This window comes from Haliotis cracherodii, unplaced genomic scaffold (genome assembly GCF_022045235.1).
Source record: "Haliotis cracherodii isolate W230 unplaced genomic scaffold, xgHalCrac1.p SCAF_44, whole genome shotgun sequence".
NCBI classification, from domain to species: domain Eukaryota; kingdom Metazoa; phylum Mollusca; class Gastropoda; order Lepetellida; family Haliotidae; genus Haliotis; species Haliotis cracherodii.
The window spans coordinates 273,010-291,150 of NW_027266302.1; the positions used below are offsets into that span (position 1 = coordinate 273,010).

Below are 18,141 nucleotides of genomic sequence, written 5' to 3' on the forward strand. Positions count from 1 at the left end.
AAGATTACTTACAGTGTAGTCTTGAAGTTCATCAGGGGGCTCTTGCTTTTATTGGAACAGGGTGTTTAATTATGGCAAATACGGTATACCGGGTATTGTAGCCTCCTTTAGACAAGTCAGTGACTGACAGTTTAAAAGTGAGTGTATTGAAAACTGGCTTAGACAAGTTTCCACATGTCTGCATGTGTGCCCTTCATATCACTCCTTTGTACCCATGTAGAACATGTATGTCCATATCATCATTAGTGTACGCATAGAAACACATTTGTGCCACATATACACATGCACATCCCATATCATCACATTTGTTCTCATATCAGTGCATCTGCTCAAACACATAAACAGACCTACGTCTGTATACCTATCTGCTCACACACATAAACACACCTACGTCTGTATACCGTATCTGCTCACACACATTAACACACCTACGTCTGTATACCGTATCTGCTCACACACATTAACACACCTACGTCTGTATACTGTATCTGCTCACACACATAAACACACCTACGTCTGTACACTGCATCTGCACACACATAAACACACCTACGTCGGTAATCGTATCTGCTCACACACATAAACACACCTATGTCTGTATAGCATATCTGCTCACACACATAAACACACCTATGTCCGTATACCGTATCTGCTCACACACATAAACACATCTACGTCTGTATACCCTATCTGCTCACACACATAAACATACCTACGTCTGTATACCGTATCTGCTCACACACATAAACACATCTACGTCTGTATACTCTATCTGCTCACACATAAACACACCTACGTCTGTATACCCTATCTGCTCACACACATAAACACACCTACGTCTGTATACCCTATCTGCTCACATAAACACACATACGTCTGTATACCATATCTGCTCACACACATAAACACACCTACGTCTGTATACTCTATCTGCTCACACATAAACACACATACGTCTGTATACCCTATCTGCTCACACACATAAACACACCTACGTCTGTATACCCTATCTGCTCACACATAAACACATCTATGTCTGTATACCGTATCTGCTCACACACATAAGCACATCTACGTCTGTATACCATATCTGCTCACACATAAACACACCTACGTTTGTATAATGTATCTGCTCACACACATAAACACACCTATGTCTGTATACCATATCTGCTCACACACATAAACACACCTACGTCTGTATAATGTATCTGCTCACACACATTAACACACCAACGTTTGTATAACGTATCTGCTCACAGATAAACACACCTACGTCTGTATAATGTATCTGCTCACACACATAAACACACCTATGTCTGTATACCCATATCACACTCTATTTTCAGGCAGTCCCACCTCTGCCATGACCATCTGTCACAAACCCACTGCAACATCATCAACATGTGATGGCGGCACCGCTGGTTGTACACCTACCCTGACAGTAATGTCCGTCGCCTTGGAAACCAGGTAAACACTGGCATGCATAGCGGGTGGCAAGGTTGATGCAGCTAGCATTCTTGTGGCAATCATGGCCAACAGCGCAAAAATCTGTCCCTGAAATAGAATTTCATTTTATTAACTATCTTTCAAGTGAAGTATCTAAATGAGTTCACTGACTTATTTTTTCAGGAAAATAGAAAAAATATTAATACTCTTGGTTATATATGATAACCTATTGGTTTATGATCAGGATCTACCAAATATATGCCCAGCTGGGGAGATGGCAGTCTCCCGCCAAGTTTTCAGGCACGACCCCTAGTGTGGGATATAGCAGAACCCATGTACCCAGTACCTGTCAAATGAGTGATTGATGAGGACCTGATGGTTATGTTTCAAGAGACCCATGTCTATATTGTTATAAGAGCCATCCATGTCTTAAACTACCAAGCCATCAGTGTATCAAAGACTTAGACAACCAAGCCATCAGTGTCCCAAAGACTTAGACCACTAGGCCATCAGTGTCCCAAAGACTTAGACAACCAAGCCATCAGTGTCCCAAAGACTAAGACCACCAAGAGCCATCAGTGTCCCAAAGACTTAGACCACTAGGCCATCAGTGTCCCAAAGACTTAGACCACCAGGCCATCAGTGTCCCAAAGACTTAGACAACCAAGCCATCAGTGTCCCAAAGACTAAGACCACCAAGAGCCATCAGTGTCCCAAAGACTTAGACCACTAGGCCATCAGTGTCCCAAAGACTTAGACAACTAGGCCATCAGTGTCCCAAAGACTTAGACAACCAAGCCATCAGTGTCCCAAATACTTAGACCACCAGGCCATCAGTGTCCCAAAGACTTAGACCACCAGGCCATCAGTGTCCTAAAGACTTAGACCACCAGGCCATCAGTGTTCCAAAGACTTAGACCACCAGGCCATCAGTGTCCCAAAGATTTAGACAACCAAGCCATCTGTGTCCCAAAGACTTAGACCACCAAGCCATCAGTGTCCCAAAGACTTAGACCACCAAGCCATCAGTGTCCCAAAGACTTAGACCACCAGGCCATCAGTGTATCAAAGACTTAGACCACCAGGCCATCAGTATCCCATAGACTTAGACAACCAAGCCATCAGTGTCCCAAAGACTTAGACCACCAGGCCATCAGTGTCCCAAAGACTTAGACCATCGGGCCATCAGTGTCCCAAAGACATAGACAACCAAGCCATCAGTGTCCCAAAGATTTAGACAACCAAGCCATCAGTGTCCCAAAGACTTAGACCATCAGGCCATCAGTGTCCTTAAGACTTAGACCACCAGTGTTCCAAAGTCTTAGACCACCAAGCCATCAATGTCCCAAAGACTTAGACAACCAAGCCTTTAATGTCCCAAAGACATAGACCACCAAACCATCAGTGTTCCAAAGTCTTAGACCACTATCCCACCCATGACGCTGTCCCAAAATCTAAACCCACCCATCCATCCATGTCCCAAAATCTTAGACCATCTTCTAATCCATGTCCAAAATCAAAGACCACCTAGTCATCTATGTCCAAAATCAAAGACCACCTACCCATCCACATCCAAAATGTTTAGACCACCAAACCATGAATGTCCCAAATGTCCTTGGCAACCAACACAACCATGTCCCCAAGTCACAGACCACCAAGCCATCAAGACAGTCAGCAGAATGCCATACATCCTTATAGTATTAGGGTGAATGCAACTGGGTTAGTTTTTGTGGAACTGAACTAGGACCAAACCTGCATTTCCTGGATGTCAGCCACTGAATTCAGTTAACTATTCCAAACGGAAAACTTTCAACTGTTATGTTTGGAAACTTCAGGGTATTTCAAGAGTCATGTTATGGGGCGTGCCATGTTGCCTGTTTGCTCAAGCTAAGTAAAAGGTAAATAATATCTCTACAGTGGCAAATTGTTCAAAGATTAAAATTCCAGTGGTTATTTCCTTTCTATTTCCATTGAGGTCCCATCAAGGAAAACCGTATTGTTTGAACTATTAAACAGTGTTGGCTCATTTGTTTGGTAAGACTTCAACAAAAAGGTTGACAAACAGCTCCACATCATAACCTTTCACACTGTACAAACATGCTTACATAAAGAGAGAATATATATGTATAACTCAGAAAATAACAATTATATTAGAGACAAGTAAACCAATTATCTTGTGATACAGGGCCCCGTTCCACAAAGCGATCTTAGTGCTAAGGTGATCGTAACTCCCATTCTTTAACATAGGCTTATGATAGTCATAGTGCTAAGATCGCTTTGTGGAACGGAAGCCTGGATGTCTAGTATACCAACTGGGACTAGCATACCACTCTTGCTGATCTATACCGACACGTCACATCATAATGGAATAAAGAAGCTGTCATCCACAAAACATCTTGTCTTTACTGTAACTAAACTCCTAAAAATGCCAACCAAACACTGGATCCATAACTTGCCAAGTCATATCAAGGCCACAAAGTACCTCAATTCTTTTACTAGCATGCTTACCTTTACAGACCGGACAGCACTCGCCTGGTATCTGTAGATGCTCCGACTCCGGACAATTCAGCTGCGTACAGCTAATGGCTGGTTCTTTCCTCTCACACACCATTTTCCCTTTCTGGAAATACAAACACATCCTTTTTTAACATCCAAAACTGACTCCCACAGGAGATATCGCTTTTGTTAGATCAAGCAATATCTACATTGCAGATATCGCTCCAATGAAATTGCATCACAATGCTTTGCAGACCATTGTAACATCATTGATTACCATGATGTCACAAACAAATGTCCAAACAAACTATATTCCAAATTGGTCTGGTCTTCAAGGTGGACTATACACAACAATGTGGTATCCGATCTTTTCCAGCAATTAGTTCCATGTGTAAAAATCAAATATTGCCATGAAATGCTAAACTTATATATGTGTATCACAGTAATGAGACTAGCACACAAACAATGGTGTGACTGGTTTTGTCCTAGCTGCCTATTTGCCTAAGCAGAGATGCCAATCCTAAATTGAGGCAATTAGAAATGTGTGGGATAATTATGGAAAAACGATAAAATTCAATCAACCAACATTGAAGTCTGTGAACTTTCCTACGACATGCTAAAACAAGTGATTATTATTGGTTTTTCCAAGAAATTAATGCATGCAGAAAAGTCAATAATTGGTCAAACTTACTGACATATTTTACAAATAATGATAATATATGTATTTCATATTGACAGAATGTGTTTCAAAATGTTATAATAATTTCACCCTAATGATTGTCATCTCTGCTGTAGCCTCCTGCCCCTTTAAGGCTAAAAACAATAATAGTCTTGGTTCTCGATTTATTTCCATTTTTTAAAAAAAACAATAAAAATCCTTAAATATTCCAAATCCAAAGGTAGTCAAATGCGGTATTCCAGTATTTTACTCATCAAAGTATACATTTATGTAGGGAGGCCCTTTCCCAGGTTGATTGTACACAACTGTTTTTTGGGTTACACAACTGTTTATTTGGCTACATACTAGTTTGAACAACACACCCGCCTGCCCGCACTCTATGTTCAAAAGCCATTGCCTTAGAACCAATTATTTATTTTTTTAGCATAATACATGTATAGCCTTGTATTGTACTTACATCACAGGTACAAGTAACACACACTCTAGGACTGAACCCTTCACCATGGTCATAATACTTTCCACTGTAAAAACAGTTTGCTGAAAAATAAAAGTATTGGATTAGGGTAAGGCTATAACAATCAAATGGTAGCTCACAGCCAGGGTTGCTTAATCAAGTCAAGCAGCTGAGGAATTTGAATTCTCTGTGCAGACATAAAGGTGTGACAGAAAACAATGAGTGAGTGAGTTGGGTTTAACGCCACTTTTAACAGTATTCCAGTTATATCACGGCGTGTCAGCTTAATGTGGGAGGAAAGTGATGCAGGTCTCAAGACGTTTACCACTTCGGTGAAACCCACGAGCACGGGTATGGTGCTGACAAACCTAGAAACATAGTTGGGGTGAACTTGGATTCGAACCCACATTCATAGGTTTCTGGCGTGCCCAAGGGATGCAACTCTGCACAGCAAATCGCAGCGCCTTAGTCAACTAGGCTACCCGTGCCCCCAGAAAACAATGATCGTGGGTGTTAATCTTGGTTCACCCCGATCATGTTTCTAGGTTTGTCAGCACCGTACCTGTACTCCTAGGTTTTACCACAGTGGTAAACGTCTATGACCTGCATCACCTGCCTTCCTCTCACATCAAGCTGACACACAGTGTTATAACCAGAATACTGTTCAAAGCAGCCTCAAACTCAACTCACTAACACTCCTTATTCTGGTGGTACTGTGTTTGTTTATATTCAGCAATATTCCAGCTATATGATGTCAGTCTGTAAATAATCCGAGTCTGGATAGACAATCCAGTGACTGACATCATGATCGAGCTTTGATCTATGTAATCAGAATAGGATGATATGTATAAACCAAGTCAGCAAGCCTGACCACCCAATTCTCATATTCTCTTCTTACAACAAGCATGGATTTCTGATAACCGATTCTAACAAGGATCTTCATGGGGGAGGGAGGGATGAATGACCGTATGTGTTGTGCCCCTGTGAGTAGGAGGTTTCCCCCCTCCCCAAGCACTCATAATGTTTTGCTTGCCCTAAACTTGAATATTTACAGGTTGAATAAAAATTGCTGACAAAACTACGAATAAACAAAATTGTGAAAAAAAACAAAAATTTATACTAATTCAGAGTAATAATGTTTTTAAAATGGACTTCCAGAGTTTTCGGTTTGCACAATGAATTATTTCATTGTGGCAGGTATTACATGATTACATAGTATGGACATATTTAGCAGTATATCTTTGCAAGTGACCAAGGGGCTCAGGCTAATCTCACGTGACATCTAACACACCATACATTTATCAGAAACACTTCAATGTTACATAGGAGTCCATTCAATTTCTATCAATGTGACAAGTTGGCGCACAAAAACATCAGCAGTTTGTCCTGTAACAACAGTTTAACTCAAAGGGGAGATTAAGACCCATCTATCTTAATTCTTGTACACAATATTCTTCCGGAACAATTTCATTAGTGGCTAGCAAGTCCATTTATCTGTGATCCCCTGGGTAATCTCCCTTGATAGCAGACATTTTGATATGTCACCAGAGACAAGGTGAGAGTTGGCGTGTCAGACTGATCTCGCGCTGATCAATCAGCTGGTCAACCGGACTGAAGTGTCTGGCCTAGTAACTTACTTAGCCAACCACTGATTTAGCCTGGTGTGAAACATTACACCATATAGAGCCCGGAGATTAAACAGACAGTTAATTGGGCTGCTGCAACCTTGCGAACTATTCTATCATCTGGTTCTGTTAAGAATAATGTACATTTAGTTGGGATAATTTCCATTTCTGACGTGATTATATCTTGGGGAAAATACACAACTGATGCAGACTTTAATGACATAATGCCACGAAAATAGACATGTTTCTCATTAGAAGCTTACACTCAATTTACAGGTCACTAAGCCTTCCATCTTTTCTCAGTAGGCAGTGGAACATAGAACAAATTTTAAGAAAAAGAGTACCACTTAGTGAGAGAGGTTGTAAAAATCTTCAATGAACACCATCATCTAATAAAGTAGACCTTATTTGAGTCTGTTCATTCATCCACTGTTTGTGAATGGTGAGCGGATGATGTCTTTGTATTTGTTTTGTTAAAACAAATGTACCTTAATTTGAAGGTTTACATTGTTTGTCTTGTGTCTAACCCTGGCTGTAGTGACTTACATTTAACATGAATACAGGAATAAAAAATATCAATAACAAAAAAATAGTTTTTTAAGAAAATGCACGCAGCAAACCAAACGTCATAGATGAAACTTGTTAATAAACAGCATAATTTAATTTGTTCATATGTTAGAAACATCAGTAGCTTGGAACTCAAGCAGAAGATGAATATCAAACTATGACTCACGTCTTTAAAAAGTAGACTTTTGCCAAACCAGCCCTTATTTCATGGCACATACATCAATGTCAAATGCCATTTAAGAGATGAGCTTTTACTAATATGTCTATGAAAGTCGATGAGGAATAAAGCCAGCCCCATCTCCCTAGGTGTAGAATGCTGCGTAATCAATGTCCCACGCACAGGCACCAGACACAGGGAGTCTCATACACCCATCTGTCGATTGTAAAAGCAATTCCTACTTCCGTGATTCATCTATGTATCTGTCTGTGTTTATTCTAGATATATTGCCTGTTTTCTTGAGGGTTGTCTCTTCGTTAGACAAACCCTATCGCAATGGTAGACTTTTCGATCATGCTTGGCTAGCCAGCCTGCTTTTTCAGAAGCACTACAAAACCTCAAAAGAAACAGTTTTGTGTCATTTCTTTACACACTTCAGAGGCATTTTGACGGTGAGTCTCTATTGATAAGACTTTTTCAACATCTGTCAACAAAAAAATCAGTTTTGGTATCAGGTACTTTCTTTGATGTTTTTATGAGACATCATGTTTGTTTTTTTGTATGACATGCCTATCGTTTTATGTGGTTTCAATCATACAGTCTAACCTCTATGATATATTTTCAAAAAAAGGTGCAGTGAAGATAATTTTAAATAGCAAACAAGAGGACGAGTGACAGTATTTTATTGGGATATAAAGGTACAATTGCGAAAGTAAAGGTTGTGGCGAACACAAGCCCTATTGTTCTCAAAATTGTTCCTTTTTTAATCCTAATAAAGTACTGTCACGAGTCCTCTGTCTGTCTTAGAGCACAGCCAAATACTTAAGAGCTAGGGATTTGACTCAAGACCCAGGTGTCTGTGTGCACCTCCATGTACAGGCAACTTAACCAGCATAGGCGTGTAACGCTGGAGTACATGTTCAGGATATGATTGTACCACCAGTGACCCAAACAACGAACGCTCATTGGATCAGAACCTTAACTGTGCCCTACTTCGAGGATATATCATCATGAAGTGTTGAAGTAATTTTGAAAGGCATATAAAAGGTATGGCCATAAACATTTACTGTGAGCACGGTCAGCAGTACTCCAGCTCTAACGTGAAGGCCTAGCAATGGAAGTGAGGATCAGGTACACCAATGACAGTAAAAGCAACAATCCACTCTCTCTGACTTTTTTGTTTGTTTGTTGTTTAATGCCGCACTCAGCAATATTCCAGCTATATGACGGCAGTCAGTAAATAATCGAGTCTGGCCAAGACAATCCAGTGATTGATATCATGAGCATCGATCCACACATTTTGGACATGATGACATGCATCAACCTGTAACTCAGCAATATGCCAGCTATATGACAGCGGTCTGTAAATAATCGAGTCTAGACCAGACAATCCAGCATCGATCCTCGCAATTGGGATAGGATGACATGCATCAATCAAGTCAGCGAGCCTGACCACCCAATCCCGTTAGTCGCTTCTTACCACAAGCATAGTCGCCTGTTACTGAAGACCTATTCTACCCCGAATCTTCATGGGTCACAATCCACGGTCTAAGACGTGGGTCACACTTTGTAACCAGCCGATACCCATGTTAAGCAAACTCATACTCACTTAAACATACTGGACAGCATTTCTCTTCTCTATAGACAGGGTTCTTGCACTCCAATTGAGGGCATTGTAATTTTGTACACGTAATACTTCCATTCTGAAAAATTAAAGATAAAACAACTTTTATCATCAGATGCAATGTAAATTCTGATCACACACAACTAAATTACTCGCATCTCTCCATGAGTAATGTCCCTGACAGTAAACTTCACCTCTGATATGTTCTCTATGAAGTAGATATACTGATGGTAATAAATAAGGGAACATATTGCAGAATAGCAAGGAACTGTAGGGAGCAATAATACCAGGGTATCATTGCTCTAGTGTTAAGAAGGACTCAGTTGCGCATACACATGGCACAGGGATTGGGGTGGGTAGATGGGTAGAGGAGAAGAAAGAAGGACACTAACATCATGTATACCCACAGTACACATACACGCAGCACTGGGGTTTGGGGTGAGGTTGTTGTGTACAAGAAAATTTTTTCGTTTGTTTGTTGTTTAACGCCGCACTCAGCAATATTTCAGCTTTATGATGGCGGTCTGTAAATAATCGAGTCTGGACCAGACAATCCAGTGATCGATATCATGAGCATCGATCAATGCAATTGGGATAGGATGACATGTATCAACCAAGTCAGCAAGCATGACCACCTGATCCCGTTAATCGCCTCTTACGACAAGCATTGTCGCCTTTTACGGCAAGCATGGGTTGCTGAAGACCTATTCTACCCAGGATCTTCACGGGTCAGAGGGACACCTGGTGGGTACTCACTCATCCTACATATACAGATGTCACTGGGGTTTGGGTGGGGTGGTGGACAAGGAGAACCTGGAGTGTACTCACCCTGCACATACACGCGGCACACTTATCTCGCTCCCACTGCTCCCCCTCTTTCCGAATCGTTCCATTGTCGGAACAGCTCCGGGCACATTCACACTGCTCCAACCCAGTTAATCTCTCTTCTGCCTGCAGAAGCTGAAAGAAAACATCAACACCATCAGGATTTCATGAAAGCTTCGGATTTCTACACCTGTTAAATATCTAAATTCAAAATCTTACTCAAGGAAAGCATTTATATCCCTAAAGAAAAATGTTCTCCATTCTATATATTTTTGGAAATGCTACACAAACACTTTTTCCTTCATCAATGCTGATACAGTAAAGCCTCATACATTAATCGAGCCACTGTGAGTACTTTGGCAAATCTTGTCTCATGAATAAATCAACACCTGATCACCTTTTGGCTTTAGTTAAATCATAAACTGTTATCTGAAGCAAAACCTGGAGACGCTTGTTAATCCGACACTTTCTTTCAACACTCACATAAACATTGTTTACAGTCCATCATCACTATGAACACGCTAATTACTATTATTATCTTCTTGACTCACCTTCATTGATATATTTTCATATAAATTATACATTTCTTTAACTTTTTGTTCCAAAGCTTGATACTGAGCACAAGTTGGACAATCTGCAAAGTAAACGAGAATATTATCAGAATGTTGTCAAATAAACAGAGTTGCTGATCTACAGGAAGTCTACTGAACTTCCGCAGTGATGCTACTGTGATGAAATATATTTCTTACTTATCGACAATCCTTGGCCCAAATTTGCCACTTAATTCTACTTCCTTTTCAAACATACAGTGATTCAAGTACCCCATGCTTGTAGAAGGAACCAATCAATGATGACGTTACAATGCATGACATGGCTGATTGCGTGTCACCTTGTCCACACATGGACTGTTATCTGAATGTGAATACGACATGACACATTCTCTCACTTCATCTCAGGAGGGCATTGGTGGCCCAGGGCCCACTTGCACAAAGCGATCTTAACGCGACAACTATTGTAAGCCTGTGTTAAAAGTATGGGAGTTACCATCATCTTAGCGCTAAGATCACTTTGTGCAAGTGGGTCCTGGTGTCTGAAATGGTGCAGTTTGCTTTGCAGCGATGTGTCACTTAGACATGATCATATGTGCGTTTGAGTCCCAGATTGGCCCTGATTATGAATGTCAGTTTGTCAGCACTCTACCCGTGCTTGTGGGTTTCACAAAGAGGTAAAGGTCTAAGGCCTGCATGATTTTAGGCTTCCCTTCAACGTAACCCTGACACGTAGCGCCGAGATATAACTGTTCGACGCAGCGTAAAATACATCTCACTCACTTCAATTCAGCTCAGGTTTGCACTTTCAGCTTTGAGTTATTAAACATAGCAAGAAATAAGTCAATCACTTGCCCTCAACACAAAATGTACATATCTAAGAATTACAGTAGAATTTCTGCAACTTCTGTTAACCTAGCAAATGCATAAGTATACAAGACAGAGAAATAGTGGGTGATAGGGGTTTCATGCCGTAATGAACATTGGTATGTCTTCAGGAGCCTTTAAATTGTGAGTGCTACCATGTTGTCGCAATACTCCAGCAATATCATGGCAGTCTGTAGATAACTGAGCCTGAACCATGTAAAGTGGTTAGTGACTGTTTGAGTAACCATCAGGGTGCACCGACGCAACCATCGGGGTGCACCGACGCAACCATCGGGGTGCACCGACGCAACCTTCGGGGTGCACCGACGCAACCTTCGGGGTGCACCGACTCAACCTTCGGGGTGCACCGACACAACCATCGGGGTGCAAAGACACAACCATCAGGGTGCACTGACACAACCATCAGGGTGCACTGACACAATCAACAAGGTCACCAATTCAACCATCAAGGTCACACACACACCTGGGGATCCTCATTAGTTGATTTCTATGTACAAACTAGCTTAGTAGGGGCCTATTCCGACCCTGAATCCCCACCAGATTCACTGAATCACACCAGGCAATGATGTCATGAATTATGCAATAAATATGGAAATAAGCTTCAAGAAGAATATCGGATGAGTGAGTGAATATTGTTTATCTTAGCAGTTAGCTATATTCCAGCGATACCACAGCTATACCACAGCCATATCACAGCTGCCTTTTAATAACCATGTCTGAGCTAGGCAAACTGGTGATTGATAGCATGAACAATACACAAGCTACGGTAGTCTTTAAATAATCAAGCCTGAACCAGACAATCAAATGGTTGATATCATAAGCATTAATCTACACAATTGATTGAGATACAATGAAATATATCGACCAAGTCTGAGAGTCTGAACACCTGATCCTGTAAGTCGCCGCTTAGAACAAGCATGGGTTGCTGAAGTCTGATTCTAGCCCGGAACTTCACAGGCATGGATTAACAGTGTATAAAATGTATGCCATCTAACCTAATAAGGTTGTCACTAGAGCTTCCTCACCTGTATTTTGATCCGGACATTGTAATAAATACCCATGCGATTGAGTAACTATTTTTACATCTTGTAAAGCCCCCTGAAACAGACAAGAATAGACACAATACTAGCGGTGAAATGACACAATACAATACATTGCACAATACATAGGTCACAATACAATACATATCAAGATACATAGGTCATGATACGATACATTTCACGATACATAGGTCACGATACAATACGTATCACGATACAAAGGTCATGATACGATACATATGGCGACACATATATTTACGTCAAATCGCATGGAATCTTCTTGACATCAATTCACCTCAACACAATAGTATATACACAGCAGGGTGTAGAAACTTTCATTACTTAACCATCTTTTTCCACCAACTTCAAAGAAAACAGAAAACAAAAAATCTTTTGATTAAGGAACAATTACATACATATACTTCACTTCTGAACTTAATCATTACTACTTTCTATCAAATTAAAAAAAACATCTCTTAGTGCAAGTCAGAGGAGGTGTTGACAACACAGCTGTTGTTTCCTGTCTCTGGAAGGCAGCCACGGGAATATTACTGGATATAAACACACCTCATTCGACACAAAAACATTAATTAGAAGTATTTCAACAAAATACATGCATAAACATCTCAAAGATAACATTCTGTTCAAATTCCTCCTTTAAATTGATATCAATTTAATTAAAAAATAAATATATTTCCTGCAATTTCAGCATCAAACCCAATTTACTTCCTTTCACTTACTAACCCACTGCAATACACACTTTCCGATATAAACACACCTCCCCGAATTCTCCTCTCATTCCAGCTGAAAGCTATTACGAGTTATAAACAGACCACTTGGTTGGGAAATCTTCTGCTAAATTAGTCATTAAATCCTCAAATAGATCCCCACATCAAATTTCACAAAAATGCTTGAATTCAGCAAATACCTCAGGTGCATGTACTGTTTTCAATCCCCAGTCTCATATTACTTAATTTGAATCTGCATCACTTTTTCTTCACTTTTCTAACATGTCGGATAAAAAATAGAAATGATATAAACAATGAAGACTCTATTAAATAAGAAGTAGTAATCGCCCAGACTGGTGCCAACCATCTTGAAGCGTTTCCTGCGATTCCTACAATAGTTAATTAACCTATTCCTCACAATATCACCTCCGCACACATGACATTGTTTGGCTGCACGTATTAATATGTCTGCAATCCCAAGAATAACCAGCAGTCTCTTCTTTGCCTATCAGCTTCAGCTTGCATGGGTGGAGCGCTTCTAACTCACTATTTACCAAAAATAAAAACATGTTGGCACCGTAAATGTGATTTCAAACTTTAAAAGACTTTAAAATTCTTGGCAAAAGAATGGACAAAAAGAGCTTTTAAAAAAGAACTCTTTGCAGAGAAGATACTGTTCCATTAACCCATTCAAGAATAACTGTATGAATGAGTATAGCCTCTCATTCCCACATTTTCATCAGCGTCACCAACGAAGCAGGATCTCCTGTACCCGCATAAAGAGGACACAGTGCCATGGTTATTCCACAAGTTAGTATCACTAAGGTACGACTATCTACAAATGTCTCTTACTGGGTTAAATAGACGGTATAGCTTCTCTTGTAGGCTCAAAGCGTTTTTCATTGTATGATAAAATGTGTTTGGGCCACTGCCAAATAGGGCATTATTTGATTTCACGCACTGCAGCGTATGAAATCTGCTTGATATGATTCAGTGCACGAAAGTTGAGGTTGTGTCTCGGTAATGTATCAGTAATGAAAAGGTAACATCCATACCTCCGACAGTTCACGCTACAGGTCATGTGATGTGCAAAGTCCTACATCCACTCTCTAATCGGAAGGGACATTAATCTGCATCAACTTACAACACATCCCTTTCAATAAGTACATCCCATCAGTTACCAAGTTGCTTCACAACCGCCAGGGATGCTATGATGCTCGGAAAGAAAAGCGCAGAATACGCAGTTATATATGCTAAAATAGCCTGTGGCAAGTAAATTCTGTGATTTACAAACACTGGGAATAAACCTACAGGGGTATAACACCGCACTCAACATTATTCCAACTCTATAACGGCAGATTTTAAATAAATTGAGCCTGGACCAGATAATCTAGTGATTGACATCATGAGCATTGATCTGCACATGTGGGATACGATGACATGCATCAACCAAGTCAGTGAGCCTGACCCCTGGATCCTGTTAGTCACCTGTTATAGCAAGCATGGGTTGCTGAAGCCTAATTGTTCAGGATCCCCAGATCTTCACGGGTAAGATGTGGTAGTCAATCAAAATAGTACTCTGTTTATTTTAATGTGGGCGTACTACTGCTGTAAAATTTACCATCTTCATCTACTTTGATCATTACACATTTTTACTTCCCATGACAACTTCGGCACAGCTGGACCCAAACTATTCATGCAGATACAAGCCCAATATCTGGTGATATTACATGTCGTGCCAAATATTTGCTGAACAAACAAAATTTATATAACAGATTCTGCAAGCAATAAATATAATGAAAACTTAAAACTCAAAGACTTGAATGAAAATCCAAATGTCAGGATGTGCATTTCGTGGGCAATCAAAGCCAAACAATACTTTCCTTAATGTTTCATACATCACAACGATGACATGGCAAATATAAAATTTCATACATTTTCCGACAAATATCACGTAGCCCTGACCTTTAGGAAAAAAATAATTAAAGTGTAATGAAATATAAAATCAATTTTCATTCAATATCTTTGCTTTAAGCAGAAAACAGTTTGACATTTAGAAACATGATAAACTAAGGTATTAGGTATTAAAATGGGTGTGTTCATATCCAGTTTATGAAATAGCTTTAACATAAATCTAAAATATTCTGAAAAGAAGAGATCTGATTTCATTCATGTCCTGTTATTTTTTTCAAAAGTTTATCACCAATGTTAAAAGGATTCTAGATTGATCGTTTCTGAGCTTGTGGCGAAATATATGCCAATTCATTCTTTGTACAACAAAATGTACAATGTACTTTACACACAAACACTCACAGATAGAAGATCTTATTCCATAAATGGTTTTCTTATTTTTTTCTTGGAATGTTATCATGTCAAAGCATGTTGTTGTTTTTTTATGATGAATTATTATCAATTTTCTTCCTACGTGTACAACAGCATACAACACATTTTAGTCCAAAGAGGACATCAATGAATAAATAAAATATTATCCATATTCTCTCAATAAAATCTTATTTCAATATCATGTGCAGTAGAGTGACAAATACATGATAATATTCTGTTTCATTCCCTCTTAAAAGGCCAAGACTGTTTCCACTTGAACTCCTGTGAGAAGGAAGACACACTTGGGAGACATAAAACACATCTTGCCTTGACGCAAAATCATAATCTTTTCATGCCCTTTTCACAAGACACTCAGTGCAAAACACTAAACCATGCATGCCATCTGGTCTGGAATTCAATGTGCACATAAATTTTCACGGAGTGCATCGTAATTGTCTCAAATATGATGTCAAGCCTTTGAAAGTTTCAACAAAATCCAATAAAATAATCCATATGGAGCATGAGTGGCATCCATTTTGTATTAATGATGATGGTAGTTTTTGTCCGGATTGATTTGCGTTAATTTCTTGAATTAAAGAGACCAGTTATCCTTGAGTGGTTTCCTGTGGGTCGTTGTTCTTGAACAGGGGTTGGTGTCGTTGCCATGGCTCTCTCTTCACAGTGTTTTCAAATACACATTCAATAACCTTCTCAAGGTTCAGACTGGATGACATCCAATGACTATATTATTCATCTACACCTCAGTGTTAAGACAACCATCTTCTACAACTTAACCCATTACAGTCATACTAATGGATCTGCTGTCCTTCACTGTACGTCTTCTTCAGCATCATCAAATCAGAATCACATAATTCTGTTCTCCTCGCCATCAAGGATTCAAAACGCAAGTACACAACACCACCTCCATCAAAAGTCAAATTTCTTTCACGATCATCAGTATTGAATTTCCTTTCCTGAATCAGCACTGATAACCACCACTTAACCCAAACTTCCATGAATATAACTTCCTTGAAATGACAAACACAGCACAAATCTGAAATACAAATCACCAATACTTACCCTAAAAAGTGCATGTTGGCCATTTCTTTGACCAATAAAAAGAGCTAGTTTCCCTGCCGTGAACTCCCGATCCACTGTGTGGATCACTCGCTCATATATTTTGCTACAGTTCACCAGGAGCGTCACATGGGCTCCGCTAATGGATAGGGCTAAGTGATGCCACTGGTTGTCTGCAAGTCTGTATGGGAATGTTTCGACATGTATTTGTTGGTCATGTGTATAGTGGAAACGTATTTCATCTCGTCGTCCACTACTTTCCACTTCTAAAAATCTGAAATATGAAGAGCAAGATAAATTAACATCAAGTTCATGTGATAATGTCTGCATGATCAGGACACATGGAAGAGAGGGTTCCTTCCAGTGAGATTGGAACAAGTCCTGACAGACAAGAGGTCAAAACTGAGTTGATGTTGCAATTCTGACAATGATCAGAGGAACCTGGCCCAGCTAAGGGACACAACCCTCCACAGTGACTAGCCGTGTCTCAGACCACATGGCGACTGTGCCGCCAACCTTCCATGCCTCTCCAAGAATGAGCTCAACACATCAGAAATGCCATGCATCTGCAGTGTGTGGTCAAACCAATGCAACTAGATCTGACTCACATAACATCATGCCTTTGATTCGATTCATGCCTTTGGTACCAATAACTACCACTGGTTCACCTACTCCAAGAAACAATCTGCACTGTCGTATTAACTATTCTTCCAAGGCTTAAGACAGTAACTAAGTTCCCTTTGCGTATCTAGACCCTGATTTCAATATTTACAGGCTGCCATTATATCCCTGAAGTATTGCCAAGGCAGAAGTCCCAGGTTTGATTCCCCATACCGGTACAATGTGGGAAGGACATTTCTAGTCTCACATGCGCTATTCCTAAAATGAATTTGTGAAGTTAAACCAAATGATACTGGCTGAATTCAAATCCTGCTGGGCTAACACTGCAAAGCCACTTGTTCAGGTACCGGTATACAAAATCCAATGTACAGTAATTGGAGGAATGACTTTGTCTCAGTGACCTTCATTACCAAGGACACAGGTGCAACAATGTCCGCACGCTTTACCAACACTTTGCACACACTTTACCAACGCACACATGTTGTAAGATGAAGTCGCTTCCTACATCAAAGACAAATCCTTCAGATAAACACAACTCCTTGAGAAAAATGGCTGAAGTTCTAGTAGATATGTCAGCTTGTACAATTTAACATTTCCTTCATGCTGTTTTTGTATATTGACGTCCTACGTCACAGTCGTGGCAACCACTTTCCAAACTTTCTGCTTCAGTAATTACTAATTAGATTTACCTTGAGAAATCACTTTTATTTTGACGTCAGGAAAAAGCATCATTACCTACATCCTGTTACCATTTTTTTATTCCTAAAGAAAAAAATATCAGCAGAGCCTCATGACTGAATAGCAGGCAATACAGTTGAGATTTCTCCTTCACGGACATCTGATATTTACCTTGAGGAATCACTGACATATTTACTCCATTAAGAAATAATACATCCGATGACAATGTCTAGAATTAGATACATAAAAAAAACCTCAAACAGTATACTGGTACACTAGAATCTAAAAGTTTACTAAATGTTTTAAATTTAAAGTATTTCTAGGGTTAGTGGTAAACCATTTGGGGTTTTATAAATATGACCT

At 39.8% G+C, this 18,141-nt stretch overlaps 1 protein-coding gene across 3 annotated transcripts in view; it reads right to left on the minus strand.

The window, feature by feature from the left end:
• The window catches only part of LOC139441760 (protein kinase C-binding protein NELL2-like), a 276,342-nt gene that overhangs the window by 158,760 nt on the left and 99,441 nt on the right, over positions 1–18,141 (minus strand). For all 3 annotated transcript variants that reach the window (XM_071222539.1, XM_071222540.1, XM_071222541.1), the window contains 8 exons: positions 16,483–16,753; positions 12,338–12,410; positions 10,428–10,510; positions 9,880–10,011; positions 9,037–9,130; positions 5,082–5,161; positions 3,958–4,069; positions 1,438–1,557 (listed from right to left, as the gene is read on the minus strand). In XM_071222539.1, coding sequence (XP_071078640.1) covers positions 1,438–1,557; positions 3,958–4,069; positions 5,082–5,161; positions 9,037–9,130; positions 9,880–10,011; positions 10,428–10,510; positions 12,338–12,410; positions 16,483–16,753 — 965 coding nt within the window. The remainder of the gene's footprint in view (positions 1–1,437; positions 1,558–3,957; positions 4,070–5,081; positions 5,162–9,036; positions 9,131–9,879; positions 10,012–10,427; positions 10,511–12,337; positions 12,411–16,482; positions 16,754–18,141) is intronic.